Source organism: Prionailurus bengalensis, chromosome C1, assembly GCF_016509475.1.
Source record: "Prionailurus bengalensis isolate Pbe53 chromosome C1, Fcat_Pben_1.1_paternal_pri, whole genome shotgun sequence".
In the NCBI taxonomy this organism is placed as follows: Eukaryota; Metazoa; Chordata; class Mammalia; order Carnivora; family Felidae; genus Prionailurus; species Prionailurus bengalensis.
In genome coordinates, this window is record NC_057345.1 from 152,345,491 (window position 1) to 152,361,889 (window position 16,399).

Genomic DNA, 16,399 nt, shown 5'->3' on the forward strand with positions numbered 1-16,399 from the left:
GTAAAGTAATTCTCCTTTCACCTTTCTGAGTTCTTGGCTGACACCCCTGTAATAAAAAACAGATTACCAACAGAATAAACCCAGATGTTTAATAACATGTATCCTCACGTATACATGGGAGATACCCAGGGAAAAATTAGTAACTTTCAGAGGTGATTCAAGCTTAGATACCATTTTCAGCTAAAGAGAAAAGGAAGAAAGGTGGGGGGGAGACTAATTGTGGGGAGGTTGCCTGGAAAAGCAGTGTAATCAAGTGTAAGATTTGTTATGCAGATTTATGATTGCATCTTCTCCATTGATAAGGGTCTAAGTTGTCGCAGGAATCATCTTTGTCCTTCCTGGTAGAGGGAAGAAGGACACTTTTGTAAATTTATGGCATGATTTTAGGCAAATGCAGGGAGGGCAGGAGCTTTTCTTGTATCTGCTTCTTCTCAGTTGCTTTCAATTCAAAATAATCCTTATGCCAAAGTGGCATATTTTGGAGCGGCATCTTCTGCTACCCTTTGGTAGGAACTTCCCTAGGTAGCTCTGTAGCTCCACTGCCAAGAACTGTGAAGGATTTGACATTTTATCTCACTTGTAAGCCAACAAGTAGCCTGTCACAGTTTCATAGAAGTTGCAGATGCATTGAGATTCCTCTGTCAGAGACAAAGGATTTTATTATTCGTAGCACAACAGGCAGTGTGAGCTTCAGGCTCCCATAGATTCCTCATGCTCCCAAATCCCTCAGTGTGAGCTGGGCCTGCTAGGCAAGTGCTGTGCAAGCAGTTAGTTTGTATCAGAATGGAGGAACTGCAAGTTTTGGAATTTCTTGCTAGCAAACCTACCCAAACTTTGCCCTGGAGGGAGAGAGTATCTTTGTTAGCTTGCAACGAATTTCTCTGCCCTTGAGGGAAATACTATCCCTATCTTTGAAAGTAGATTTGTAGCAATGCAAGAGAGCTAAGGAGACTTGATCCCTGATATACACAGTTGCAATACAAACGCAGTCTATCACGATGAAAAAAAAAATGCACAAAAATTCTGACCACAGATTTAGACTAACACTGTAGATGTAAAACACTCAATCCTTTCTGAGCATTTGAGTATGTAGTTAATCATTTAGAATCAGACCTTGCTATGATTTGTTTTGCTTTGTAATGCATTATCACTTGATGCTTTAACAGTCATATGTTTTTCCTTTTGTCAAGTAGGTTTTATCATCTTTTTATTTATGCCACTAATTTAACTTTATAGCCTAAAGTATTTCTTATTGTGTTAGAGGAACTAAACACACACTTTCTCAAGAGTCTCCTGTACATTAGCAATCTTCCTTTCTCTCTGCCTCTTCCTGATAAAATTTCAGAAGGTATGTTTCTTCTTTGTTGTGTAGCTGGGCAATTGTTACTCAGCTTTGCAAGGTTGTTTTCCTCTGCTAATATATATCTAAATCTCATCCCCCATCCTTAAAATGTTAAGATACATTTTATTGGTTGTCATATTCTTCAGATCTAATATCATCCTGCTCTTTTTTTTTTTTTTTTTCCATTTTTAAGCTAAAGCTACAGCTATCCTGTTCTCTCATGTGTGTATGTGCATACGGTCTTTTTAAAGCCAGAGCTACAAAATTCACTTGAGTTCCAGAGAATAGCAGAACTATCAAATACTGTTACTTAATACATTAAAATAACTTTTTTCACCATGTGATATAAACCAAGTTGTTGGCTAGGTGCATATAATTAAGGGGCATATCCGAAGAGTTTGCCTAAAGGTTGAGTCATTGGTAGAGTTCCCAGAAAATATACAGGCCATCCTGTGTACTAACGTATAAACAGCGAATGTTTCAGTATAAGTGTATATCTCGTGTGATTTTTGGGACCTGCATACATTAAAAAAAAAAAAAATCATCGTTTATTTGAAAATGAAATTTAACGGAACATTCTGTGTTTTTATGTGCTAAATCTGGCAACTCTATTCGCCATTTCTCTATCAAACTACAAATAACCTGGTAAAATTTCGCATGAAGTGGGTTTTAGCTCAGAAGCACTCCCCTTGGGGCAGAGATGATGAAGGTTTCAAAGTTTAATGATGTGACGTCAACATTACGCAAAAATAAATGTGAGTAACTGAAAGTTTTGAAATTCACAAATGTATATTTGGAAGCACAGCTCAAAAGAGTGGAAGAGTAGGTTAAAAGAAACCATGGACTGGCGGGTTTAGGGGTTCTCGGGGAAAGGAAACTTCAACCTGGAGACCCTTGCCAAAAAGAGAGTAAGTTACCGGAGCAAAGCCTTCTCTGCAGTTTGGTGAGGAGAGAGCGCGAGACCTGAGCGAGCCAATAGGAACTGAGCAAGAGGGGGGCTGGGTGCGTGAAGCCAATCAGAGATGAGGTGGGTGGGATTAGATTCCTTGAAGTCGCGAGTTTCGGTAGCTTGGGCCCCGAAGGACGGGACTCAGCCAATCAGAGCCGAGCAAGGCGGGGTTCGGCTCCGGGAAGGGGCGGTCGCAGGGAAGTAAACCCCGTGGCTAGCGCATCTTTCTGCCTCACTTGCTTCTGCATCTGCCCAGCATCTGCGTCGGTTCCTCCTCCTTTCTTCCAGTTGGGCGGACGCTGACTCAAAGGGTGACGGGGGACGCTAATTCAACTCGTCATGGCCTACCCAGGATACGGAGGAGGGGTGAGTCTTGGCCGCTTCTCCGCAGCCTCCGCCCCTGCAAGGTGGAGCGTCCCTGCGGGCGGTGCCAGCCTGAGGGGTCCGCCTTCTGTCTCTGCTTCGCGTGGCTAGTCTCCCGTACTCAGCGGGGCTGAGACTGCACTGTGCTGGAAGCTGGGGTCAAGGGGAGCGGGGAGCCACAGGTTTTCTGGTCCCTGAGGGGCACCTTAGGTGCTCCTTGTGGAGCCAGGGATGTGTTGTGCTTTTAGAAATTGCCTTCTTGGTTTAGAGGAACCAAAGCACCCTTTTCCTGTTCAGTGATGTTTTGTGGTGGACAAAACCTTCCTCAGTTTTGCTACACGTCCTCTTTCCGATTTTTTGACCACTTCTTGTTTTCTTCCCTTTAAGTTGCTTATGAATAAATAAGGTATGCTAAAAGTCTCCTAATTTTGGCTATTCTACCAAGGGCAATCTGTTCTAGATTTTTAGGGGGAAGTGGTCAGGGTTAGGTTACTTTTTCTTACATAACTGTTTATCCTAAATCACCTTTGAGAGTTGGAAGTTGTAATTGTGGTTATATACTCTTTTTAATTCCTAAATTTGGCCTTTTATTGGTCTCTTCTCTTCAAAGAAGTAACTTAAAAAACAAAACAAAAAAACCTCCATCTATTTTTGTTTGTTTTTTATCCATTATATCCTTTTAACATTTACCGTTTACTTTCTTAATTGCTTCATGATCTAGTCATGCATTTCCTGGAGTTTGAAGTGCATTTTCTGAGTTCCAATACTTCCTCCATACCTTTGCCCTGTACACATCTAGTGATGCAGTTCTTCAAACTATTGGTAGTATCCTACCTTTTTCACTTTCCTCCTCCCCCCAGTTTAGAATTATTTTTTTCTTCTCATTCTGGCAGTCTCTACTCATCCTTCAAGGATCAGGTCAAGATTTTTGTTCAAACTGGAATAATGAACAATCTCGATACTTCTTTCTCCTCCAGACTCATAAAAATGCTCAATAAAATGCCTCTCTGAGGTTTTAAAAATGTATACCAAGTTGCAAAGTGAAAAAAGTAGAGAGAAACCATACCGTAGCAGGAACAAACATCAGACTATCTACATTTTAACCATGGTCTTACTTCTTACTAGTTTAGGAAACCTTTTAAGTTTTAGGTCCTCAACTGCAGAACGTACATAGTATTTTCATACTTTATAAAGTTGTTGGAAAATCAAATCACATAACCGAAAGTATTTAGTACCTGGCCTATAAAAAGCTTTCAGTAAATATTAGCTATACATTATTATATTGCTATTCTTACTAGTTTTGAAGACTGTGGTTAGAATTATCACTTTGTCTGTTTATTGATGTCTTAAAAAATTTTTTTTTAAGTTTATTTATGAGAGATAGAGACAGCACGAGTGGGGGAGGGGCCAAGAGGGAGGGAGACACAGAATCCAAAGGAGGCTCCAGGCTCTGAGCTGTCAGCACAGAGCCTGGCTCACAACTGGGACTCACAAACCATGAGATCATGACCTGAGCCAAAGTCGGAGGCCAAAGTTGGACAGAGCCACCCTGGTTCTCCTATTGGTGTCTTTTTAAAAGGATTTTTTCTGGGGGAGAGGATGTTTGCACCTTATGCAGTTGCCCATGACTAGTTCACAATTTCGTTGTATTTACCATGTATTCTTCTGTGTCCGAGGTATACTACTTCTTAGTTTGACTGTAGGTGAAATTTTCTTGTATTTCTTTGCCTTTTGTTTATTTCAGTGATGTTGATGGTAAACACTTAAAAATTGTGTGTCATGTTCATCTGCTAAGTTCCTAAAGGTTAGAGAGTACTTTCTTCTGTTACATTTCTTTGATGCCGGATAACATATTAGTGAACTGAATTATGTCCTAATGCCAGACATCTAGGATTTTTTAGCAAACAGCTTTTGTGACAGTGAATTTGGTTGCTTTTTAGGAACTCTTTCTATCCTTGCTTTTCAGTAGACAACTCATAAATATTACTTTAGTGGATAACAAATAATGTTTGCATTTATAATCTTAACTTTTTTCACTCTTATAGTTTGGAGATTTTAGCGGTCAGATGCCAGGAATGCAGCTGCAGATAGGACAACCAATGCCAGGAACAGGCCCAAACCTGCTCCCTGGTGGATACCCAGCGTATTCTGACAGTTATTCCTCAGCAGGAGACCCCATGTGGACATACTTCACTGCTGTTGCTGGACAGGTGAGATGCTAAATATATTGCACAGATATCAGGGTTTTTGTTTTTGCTTTTGTTTTAAAAAAATTTTTTTAATGTTTGTTTATTTTTGAGGGAAAAGGACAGAGACAAAGAACAGGGGAGGGGCAAAGAGAGAGGGAGACACAGAATCCAAGGCAGGCTCTAGGCTCTGAGCTGTCAGCGTAGAGCCCGACGCAGCGCTCGAACCCACGAATGGTGAGATCATGACCTGAGCTGAAATCCGATGCTTAACTGACTGAGCCTCCCACGTGCCCCACAGATATCAGTTTTAAGAAGTGATTGCTTTTTAAAAGAAATGTCAACTCTGTTACTTAGTGTGTCATTTTAAATGTATATGAAATTTGTATTTAAACTTACCTAGACCGATTTTTCTCTTGAGATCAGAGATGAGGGTAGTCATAATTACTTCATTTTTTAAAAACTCTGTTAGTGTGATACCTGACGCATTGTTCATTTCACTGAAAGAGGAAACAGTGTGGTATGCTGCATGGTGACTGAGCCAAAGAGGATTGGGGGAAAGAGGTCTACGTGTAAATCTCCTTGAGGAAGCTGGGGCAGAGCGTCAAAAGGAGACTTTTCAATTGTGAATAGTTTGGGAGAGACTTGAAGGTAAAGCAAATTGGGAAAGGGTAAAGAAAACAGGGCAGAAAGGAGGTTCAACTACCAGACAAATGAGAAGAGATAGGTTCATACTGAGTCTTAGTCACAGTCCGTATCTCTTCGTTTACACTTATCGATGAAAACTTTTTGAGTAGTTAGAACTTCACAGAACTTTGATAACAGTTTTCATTCGGTATTCTTTCGCTTGAGTGTTCACCAGGTCCCATATACCTGGCTGGAAATAGAGGATACACACAGAATTATTATATGTGGCAGACACTTTGTTTTCGTGACCCCAAGTCCATTCACAACCTCTTTTTCCCTTGTGTAGTGGTAGTTGGAAAAGCCCCAGTGCCATCCCGGACACCTTTGTGATTAGTAAAGGTAGCCACGTGCCATAGGACTGACCCTTGAGATGTAGGTGCCGTTTCTTTAGGACACTTTCCTTTTCTAAGGGAGAAAATCCCTCCTGGGAACTAGTGTTGGCCTTTTTTGCTCCTTACTTCTTGCCTAGAAAGGGAACTTGAAGTTCGGAGGTGCAGCAGTCATCTTGGTACCTTGAGTCAACAAGCTTGAGATAAAGTCCTTTGGATGGGATACATGGGAAAATGCAGAGATCCATGGCATCTTAAAGCTGCCTTACAGTCCTGTTCTGCCTGGCCTTGGACTTCTTGTGCAAAACAATGAACCCTTATTGGTTTAAATCTCTTTGGTAGTATTTTCTATTGTTTGCAGCTAACTGTAATGCTAACAGTTACATTATACCATTCCAATCTGCAAAGAACTCTTAAGTACTGTAATGCTGGGAATAAGTCTGTTATCTATAACTGACTATATATTAAATCTATTTTATAAAATTATAACTTAAAACATAGGAACTGGGCATATATATTTAGAGACTTTTATTTGACTTCTGAACTCTTTCAGTGTTAAAATCGTCAACACTAATTTGCTGTGTTTGTACTGTTCTTAGTTTCACTCTCTTCAAAAAGGGTTAACAAAGACTAACATAATTTTTATACTCCTTAACCCGAATTTATAATTCCTGTGTGTCTTTTGAACCTACTGCTGTTCAACTTTGCTTCCTCTGTAATCTTTGTTCTTTCCCTAGAAAAGAATTTCCGTACTCTTCAAGGTCCCTTCTATGTCTCTGAATGTATATAATTCAGAGAAACATCTTCTGTACACTAAGTGGGCTTTTCCATGAAATGTTAGAGAAGCTCATGGTTGAACAGAAATCATCAGACCACATGGGACTGATTTCCCTCATTTTAATTGGATTGGTCAAGGTTTTTAGTAAATGCAAATTTCTTTTTTCTAGAAAGTTTTAAGTTTGAGCCTAATGTTTCCACAATGCATTCTTTCTTTTTTTTTTTTTTTCAACGTTTTATTTTTTTATTTTTGGGACAGAGAGAGACAGAGCATGAACGGGGGAGGGGCAGAGAGAGAGGGAGACACAGAATCAGAAACAGGCTCCAGGCTCTGAGCCATTAGCCCAGAGCCTGACACGGGGCTCGAAATCACGGACCACGAGATCGTGACCTGGCTGAAGTCGGACGCTTAACCGACTGCGCCACCCTGGCGCCCCCACAATGCATTATTTCTTATAAATGAGAAAACAATTGATGAAGCTGAGTAATTATCACTAATGTTAGTCTCGGGTGGAGTATCATTTTCCCACTTAAGGAAAGTTAAAGGTGATTTATAACCATGTTATCTTAAGCATAGATTTTTTTTTTTTAAAATGAGAGAAAAGTCATTTCCTACCTTTGCTTCTGATTTAATAATTTATAAAAGATTGTCTTTTAAAATTTCCTGTGCAATAATTGACAATGACCTAGCATCTGTGCCGTCATTTCATGGAGATACTATTGACAGTGGCAGCTGTAGACTTCCTTGATTGTTTTTGTTTGTTGGTTTGGTGTTGTTTACTGATGATTTCTTCTCCAATCATGTTAGAAGTGTATGCCTAATTTTTCAAAGTCTTGAAATATAATAGTGATTTGATATAATAGGGAGGTAGGCAATTGTTTAAATAAAAATTCCTTCTAAGGTCTTTATCATTGGAAGAAAAATTTCTAACCTAGCTTTGGTTCTAAACAAATGGTGATTTTATAAAGTACAATTCTCTTACTAAAGAATTTAAAAATTTATAAGAGAAATCTCAAAACTATGCGTGGCAGAGAAAGGAACACTTAGATACTCTTTGTAGGCACATGGATGATCCATTGGAAAGAATGCTTTTTATTCCTGCTAGAACTACTGGAATTTTTTCTTCTACTGAAATTTTTGTTATAAGGAATTCCCTGCTAAAGATCCATTAAGATATGAGTGTTTATGATACTTCTTAGAAGTAGTTTGGAAGCATTTTTTTTCATATCTTGGGTCTCTTACAAAAATGAACTCTTAAAAAGTTTGTGTTTTAAATTTGCCTCCCTGATACTTCCTCAGAGCTATTTTTTTTTGCATTTATGACAATGTCTGTGATGCTTCCAAGTAAATTGCTCTGTATATTTTTATAGAAAATAGGGTGAGATACTGAAACATGATGAAAATATTCAACCTGTTTTACTTTGGTTGTGATTTCTTGTTTGTGTTTAAAAAAATTTATTTCCCACAATAAGTTCAAACAAGAATGTTTGGGCAGTAATCAGAAGAATACCAACAAGATGCCGGATGACTAGGGGTAATGGTGGAGGGGGGAAGGGATTCTCTCCTCCCGGTTACTGCTTCAGTGGTTACAACCTCAGTATCCCTTAGAAATAATCCCCCCCCCCCCCCCCCATGAAAGGGGCATTAAGGGAATGTGTCTGAGACTGTTCTGAACACATTTTGATCAATTTTCTGTTTTACGTAGAGTTCCAATGACTTTCAACAGATGTTATTTTGATCTACTATAGGTCAGAGTGATTATGTTGTTTCTCAGGAGTAGAGAAAATAGATTGTATTTGAAGTGCTTAAAAATTAATAGAATATAATTTGTGAAAAATTATTTATTTTGTATGCTCTTCTGTAATTTGCCTTTGTTGTCAATACTTGTCTGTCTTAATTTTGTAGTTGATAATAATGTTTTAAAAAATGCGTGTCTGTTGATTGGCCTAGAACAGCCAGTCAGCACTTTAATGTGATTTTATACAGCTGTGCATTAAATCAGACTGTAATTATTTTTTAACAGGATGGTGAAGTGGATGCTGAGGAACTTCAGAAATGTTTGACACAGTCTGGAATTAGTGGAACTTACTCTCGTGAGATCTCCCCCACCCCCGTATTTAAAATATTAAAAAAAAATCTTTTTATCACAGATATACATGCCCATAATTTAAAGAATCCAATAATTCTGCAAAGCTTATTGTGAAGATAACTGTTCCTTGTGTTCCTTGTACATAACTGTCTCCCTGACATTAACTACTCCTAGACGAAATTTCATTCAGCTTTTTCAGGTGACTCTTGAAATTTGCCTCCAGATCTCAAAATAACATACTTTTATCACTATAGATTTTAGTTTTCTTTTTTTAAAGTTTATTTATTTATTTTGAGAGAGAGAGAGAGAGCAAGAGCAGGGGAGGGAGAGAGAAAATCTCAAGAAGGCTCCATGCTGTCTGTGCATAGCCTGATTCAGGGCCTGATCTCAGCAACCCTGAGACCGTCATCTGAGCTGAAATCAAGAATCACATACTCAACCAACTGAGCTATCCAGGTGCCCCCCTTCTATGAGTGTTTTAATTCTGCTCTCATATTCTTAAAATCCAAGAGCTTCTCTTCTTTTTTCATGTAGGTGAAGTCTTCCCTTATCTCTCTGAAACTGTTAATGTATTTTTCAAAGTTTTTTCTTCTTTTGTAAACTGTGTTTTCTCCAATTTTTTTTTTCCAGTTTATTTGTTTGGTTGTCTTTCATGTTAGATGCTTTTCTCAGGTGTGCTGATCCTTGTCGTACATATTTAACTGAAATGCAGGTGAGACGCTCCGAGGTGTTGGTTTGGTATTCACTATAGGCTTCAATGTCTGGTAGTCTGGTGGGGCAGTTTGTCGTGCAACAATGAGAATCAGCATATTTTGGGATTTCCTTTTGGGCTGGTTGTTTGGTAGGAAAAGAGGATAGAGGACCCAGGAGGGTTCTCAGTCTTTGATAAACACTTATTTAAATACCTTGTTTTTGCTAGATAGGTTAGTGTTAGTGTTAGAGTTTAGGGATAGGGTTAGGATATGTGCCTGCAGTTCAGAGACCTCTCCAGAGAATAAAACCCCAGACTTCCCCTGGAGTGAGAATCAACATGGCAGCCATCTACTGATGAGGCAAGAACGGGCTTTGGGGCTCTAAATACTTCTTAAGTAGGTATTCAGTTGATCCTTCTGTTTTTATCTCTACCTTCACACCCATTTTCAGAAATACTACCAATTGATAAATGTTTGTGGGGTCTTCTCCAGGATAAGTAGGCTGCTTGTCAGCTTTTCTTGTGTGTTCTGAAGCCATTTTCTCACATCAAGGGTCAGGGCCTAGCATTGGGGTTAAGATTAGGGTTAGGGTTATGGTTAGGGTCACGGTTAATGCTAGTGTATGTTCCGGGTGTTTTGCAGTTCAGAGACATCTCCAGAGGGTGGCAGTTAGGGTTTGTTTTAGTTAGTGTGTATGGTTAGAGGTTAGGGGTTAAGGGTTGTGGGTTGTGGATTAGGGGTTCTACTATGTTCCTGGTGTCATGCAGTTCAGAGATCTCTCCAGAGGTTTAGGATTAAGGTGAGGATTAGCATTAGGGCTTCAGAAGTAGGGTTTAGGGATTTGGGTATGGACGAATATGCTGCAGTTCAGAGACCTCGCCACAATGTAAGTACCAAGACTTCTGATGAGGTAAAAATAGACATTGCAGCCATCCTCTGAGCTGAGGCAGGGAGGGGATTTGGGGGCTCTAAATGCTCTTTAAGTAGATATTTAATTGGCTCCATGTTTATCTCTGCCTTCACACCCACTTTCAGAAATATTACCAATTCTTAAATGTTCAAGGTCGTCCCCAGGACAAGTATGATGCTCCTCCGCTTTTCTTATCGTGTGTTCAGACGCCACTTTCTCTGATCTAAGGTTACAGTTAGGGTTTGGGTTAGGGTTAGGGATAATGTTAGTGCATATGCCTCTTATCCTGGAGTTCAGAGTCCTTTCCAGAGGCTTAGGGTAAGGGACAGTCTTAGGGTGAAGGTTAGGGTTAGAGGTTAGGGATTGAGTGTTCGGTGTGAAAGGTTTGGGTCTTTGCCTTGAATCTTTCAGTTAAGAGACCACTTCAGAGAATAAGATCCCAGAGTTCTGCCTGGGTGAGAACAGACATGTGAGCCTTATATACAGCTGAGCTATGGATGGGATGTGGGGCTGTAAATACTCGTTAAATGATTCTCAGTTGTCTTCTTATCTGTAACTTCACATTCATTTTCAGAAATACTACCAATTTTTAAATGTTTGGGGTCTTCTTTAGGATAAGTATGATGCTCCACAGCTTTTCTTATATGTTTAGAAAGCCACTTTCTCAGATCTTGGGTAGCGTTAGGTTAGGGGTGTTAGCCTTAGGGTCAGGGTCAGTTTTAGGCAATGTGCCTGGTATCCTACAATTCAGAGACCTCTGCAGACAATAAATCCACAGACTTCTGCTGGGGTGATAATAGACATGGCAGCTATCTACCGATCTGAAGCAGGGAGGGGATTTGGGTCCCTAAATACTCTTTAGATAGATATTCACCTGGTCTTCCTGTTTTCATCTCTACCTTCACACACAGTTCTTAAATGTTTGGCATCTTCTCCAAGAGAGCTAGGCTGCTTCTCAACTTTTTGTATCTTGTATTTAAAAGGCACTTTCTGGGGCGCCTGGGTGGCTCAGTCAGTTGAACGTCCGACTTCGGCTCAGGTCATGATCTCACAGTCCGTGAGTTCGAGCCCCACGTCGGGCTCTGTGCTGACAGCTCAGAGCCTGGAGCCCGTTTCCGATTCTGTGTCTCCCTCTCTCTCTGACCCTCCCCTGTTCATGTTCTGTCTCTCTCTGTCTCAAAAATAAATAAACGTTAAAAAAAAATTAAAAATAAAATAAAATAAAATAAAAGGCACTTTCTCAGCTCTAGGGTTATCGTTAGGGTTTGCATTAGGTTTAGCGTTACTGTTCTTGTATTTGCCTTGTATCCTGGAGTTCAATGACCTTTCCAGAAAGTTTGGATTAGGGATAGTCTTAGGGTTCAGGTTAGGGTTACAGGTTAGAGGTTAGGTTTGAAGACTTTGGGTGTGTGCCTGGTATCCTGCTGTTGAGAGATCTCTCCCGACAGTAAATCCCTGGACTTCTGCTTGGGTGGGAATAGACATCGTAGCCATCTATACTGCTGAGGCAAGGAGGGGATTTGGTGCTCTAAATGCTCTTTAAATGGATATTCAATTTGTCCTTCTGTTTTTATTTCTGCCTTTGCATCCATTTTCAGAAATATTGCCAATTCTTAAACGTTTGGGGTCTTCTCATGGATAGCTAGACTGCTGCTCACTTTTTGTTTTTGTTTTTCTTCTCCTTTTTTTTTTTTTTATCAGAAAAACTGTGCTTAGAAAGCCCCTTTCTCATCTCTAGGGTTAAGGTTGGAGTCAGGATTAGTGTTAGTGTTAGGGTTAGGGGTTGTAGGTTACTGGTTAGTGGTTAAAATTAGAGTTAGGATTATGATTAATGTTAGGGTATGTCCCTGGTATCCTGCTATTCAGAGACCTGTCCAGAAGATTAGTGTTAGGGTTAATATTAGGGTGAATGTTAGTATCAGGGTTGGAGTTTAGGGCTTAGTGGTTATTGGTTAGTGGTGAGGCCTTTGAATATGTGCCTGGCATCCTGAACTTCAAAAACCTTTCTGGATGGTAAATCCCCCAACTTCTGGTGTGAGCATAGACATGACATCCATCTATGGAGCTGAGGCAAGGAGGAAATTTGGGGCTCTGTATCCTCTTTAAATAAATATTCAATTGGTCCTTCTGTTTTTATCTCTACCTTCACACCCATATTTAGAAATACTACAGATTCTTAAATTTTGAGATTCTTCCCCAGGATAACTAGGCTGCTTCTCAAAGCTTTTCTTACTATGTATTCAGGAAGCCACTTTATCCTAAGGTTAGTTTTAGGTTTAGAGTTATAGTGAGGATTAGGATTAGTGTTAGTATTAGGGGTTAAGGGTTAGCGGTTAGTGTTAGGATTATTGTTAGGGTATATAACTGTTATCCTGTCGTGCAGAGACCTCTCTAGAGGGTTAGTGTTAGGGTTAATGTTAGAGTCAATGTTAGTATCAGTGCTAGAGGTTAAGGGTTACGGTCATTGGTTAGTAGATAGGGCTTCATATATGTGCCTGATACCCTGAAATTGGAAGAACTCTCCAGACAGCAAATTCCCAGACTTCTGCTGAAGTGAGAATAGACATAGTATCCATCTACAGAGCTAAGGCAAGGAGGGATTTGGGGGCTGTAGATACTTTTTAAACAGATATTCAATTGGTTATTCTGTTTTTATCTCTACCTGCACACCCATATTTAGAAATACTACCAGTTCTTAAACATGTTTGGGGTCTTCCCCTGGATAACTAGGCTACTTTTCAGCTTTTCTTATTGCGTGTTCATGGTCACTTTCTCTTATCTACGTCAGTTAACTTCCATTCATCTTACTATTTTACAATTCTTTTCTTTTATGTTCTCTCATTCTCTTTTTTCTAATGGTTTATGACTTTAGAAATTTAATTTTTTCCCATTACAATGGGGTATTAAAAATCTATGAACTTTCCTAAAAATTCTTCTCCATTCTTTGTCAAAAATATTTAATCTTCTATACATATACATTCAATCTTATTTTATGATTGAAGGTATGCTTATATGAAGACTCAGTTCTTGCCATTTGTTATCATCTGTTGAGATTCTCCCACGTAACGGATGGGTGCCATGTTAACTTGAAAGCAAAACATAGCATTTGCCTGACAAAATGATGGAATGCCATCCAGGGATTGTTCATGGAAACTTTGCCACCCTGCTTCTTCCCACCTGAACAGGATTTGAAGGAGGACTGGGCTCCTGTATTGACTTTTCCACTTACTGGCTCTATGACTTGGGAAACTTTATTATTCTGGGCCTCTGTTTCTTCATTTGTAAATTGGGACTATAATACCTTTGTATGTTTATGTAAAATCACAAAATCATGCTACCTGGCTCATAGTGAATACTCATCGAGTGTCTGTTGATTTGTCCATCTGAAAATATTATAACCACCTATTCTAACATTGACACTGTATTAAATAAACATTTAAAGAAAATCAGCTATTTTAACTTGTGGAATGTTTTATGATTTTTTTTCTTAATAGGTCTAAAATTTAGCTGAAATATTTTTTCTCATAAAAATTTCAAAATATGCTATCATCAAATAACAAAATAAGATAATTTTAAGCATTTTTATTTATTCATTCATTCATTTTAAGGAGCGAAGAGTAAGAACTTGGTAAGCTTACCTAAACTGTACTGACGTAATATTTCTTTTATCAAGACTGATATAATAAGTCTTGAGGTAAATCAGCATTCAATGTAATTGTGATAAGGATTAGAAAAATTCTACTTAGTGTGAGTCTTCAGTTATAGTTTTATAAATATGAAAATGTTAATATTTCTAATAACCCATGATATTAAGATAGTTTATATTTATTTTTTCTTCCTGCCTTTTCCCTTGCCCAAGGGAAAACAGCTGCTTCGGATCAGAAGTTCATATTTTTACTTGATTGATTGCAGTAAACTAGCAAATAATTTACCTACATCCGGGTTCATCTTACTTTACTCTGCAGTCTGTTTAATGTAAATGAGTATTTCCGTAATGGAAATTTTAGAATTGCCCCTCTGCTCTGTAAAATTCTTCAGTGACTTCCCTTGGTCTAAATCTTTAGGGTGGCATTCAAGACTTTCATGATCTGACCCTCTTCTCCCTTTAGATGTCATCACAAGCCAGTCCTTCACCTCAAACTTTAATCACATCTCTATATCTTTCATGTTTTGTGTACTCCGTATATGTCAGATTTCCATTTAAAAACCTGCTTGTTGTTTGTGTTGGGAAGATCAAAGCCCTCTTTTCCCCTGTGACAGTAATTTTCAGTTATTTTATAATTGCTTATATAACTACCAAATCCCCTTACTAGATGTGAATAGTTTGGAGTAGTAGTAATTTTTATTTTAGTTTTTTTTTTTTTTTTTTACTATGGATGCATAAGCATTCAGTTTGTTGATCGGGTGACTGTATTTTTGGCGATTTTTAAACATTTTATTTTATAAAATAGTAATTGTCATAACTTTACATAGATAAAATTGGGCAGACTCCAATTCAAATAATAAATATGTTTTACAGCCTTCAGTTTGGAAACCTGCAGAATTATGATCGCCATGTTGGATGTATCCTTGAATAAAAATAGAAAATACTAGAATATGGAATAATTGTTTTCTGAATATAACTAAGCAATTGTTGGCTGTAGATGACTACAGTAAATTAGAGACTTTAAAAATACTTTGTAAGATTCTGTTTGAATTCCATGCTCTTCCATTTTGAAGTAGAAATCTATTCATATGCTGAATTTAGCTAACTTGCAGAAGCATACTAATAGTTTTTTAGTCAATGATTTACAGCTTTGGATCAAGTAAATTCTCATTGGTATCAAAATTTATTTTTATTAATAAAACTATCAGAGAGATTACACAGGAAAAATGAGGTTTAGTGAATTCAAAGAACTTTGGGCAGCTCTTAATGCCTGGAAGCAAAACTTCATGACTATTGATCAAGACCAAAGTGGCACAGTGGAACATCATGAATTGAATCAAGCCATCGCTGCTATGGGTAAGAATGTTAAAATTCTTTAGAATCTATCCAGATAATTGTTCTTTGATGAAATGAATCTTAACTGTTTTAATTTGTTAAGTGACAAAGGAATCTATTATTTCACCAGCTGTTGCCCAGTTTGATTTGAAGATTGTAGATGAATTCTGATTGAAGACTTTTAACAAAACCATTTTATCTATGTTTTTTTTCAAAAGATGATCTTTTTTATACATTGTGGTTGATAAAATTAATTTCTGAATTTCCTCTCTTGAGTATATTAAAATGCATTCCTCTAATTGTGGGTAACCACCATTTATAGTGTATTCTTTTTTAATTTGCTGAGGTGTCTAATTATTTATTTTATTTTTGCCAGATTTTTGGAAGTATTAATATGCAGTGTTATATTAATTTCAAGAATACAGCATTTCTATTCATATCCATATCAGGTGTTCAACAATTCTATACATTACTCAGTGCTTATCACAAGTATATTCACCGTCTGTAACCATACAACATATATTATGATCTTATTGCCTGTATTCCCTATGCTGTATTTTTCAGGGTGACTTAATTATTTTGTTTAAAATTTTTTTTAGTGTTTATTTATTTTTGAGAGAGAAAAAGAGAGCAAGAATAAGCAGGGGTGCGGCAGAGAGATAAGGAGATACAGAATCCAAAGCAGGCTCCAGGTTCTGAGCTGTCAGCACAGAGCCCGACATGGGGCTCAAACTTGTGAACTGTGAGATCATGACCTGAGCTGAAGTTGGATGCTTAACCGACTGAGCCACCCAGGCACCCCTTTTTATTTTTTTTAATGTTTGTTTATTTGTGAGAAAGAGACAGAGCACAAGCAGGGGAGGGGCAGAGAGAGAGGGAGACACAGAATCTGAAGAAGGCTCTAGGCTCTGAGCTGTCAGCACAGAGCCTGATGCGGGGCTCGAACTCATAACTGGCAATATCACGATCTGAGCCAAAGTTGGATGCTTAACTGACTGAGCGACCCAGACGCCCCTGGGGTGACTTAATTATTTCGTAACTGGAAGTTTGTACCACTTATCTCCCCTCTGGTAACCACCAGTTTGTTCTCTAT

At 38.4% G+C, this 16,399-nt stretch overlaps 1 protein-coding gene across 2 annotated transcripts in view; it reads left to right on the top strand.

Annotated features, from left to right (window-relative positions):
• Nucleotides 1-16,399, top strand: part of GCA (grancalcin) — a 34,520-nt gene that overhangs the window by 4,887 nt on the left and 13,234 nt on the right. The window contains exons 1-5 of one of the 2 annotated variants that reach the window (XM_043576911.1): nucleotides 2,408-2,657; nucleotides 4,700-4,864; nucleotides 8,658-8,727; nucleotides 14,845-14,888; nucleotides 15,180-15,327. In XM_043576911.1, coding sequence (XP_043432846.1) covers nucleotides 2,631-2,657; nucleotides 4,700-4,864; nucleotides 8,658-8,727; nucleotides 14,845-14,888; nucleotides 15,180-15,327 — 454 coding nt within the window. In that variant the 5' untranslated portion in view covers nucleotides 2,408-2,630. Of the gene's footprint in view, nucleotides 1-2,407; nucleotides 2,658-4,699; nucleotides 4,865-8,657; nucleotides 8,728-14,844; nucleotides 14,889-15,179; nucleotides 15,328-16,399 lie in introns of those variants that run through there. The other variant, XM_043576910.1, reaches the window with a different exon arrangement.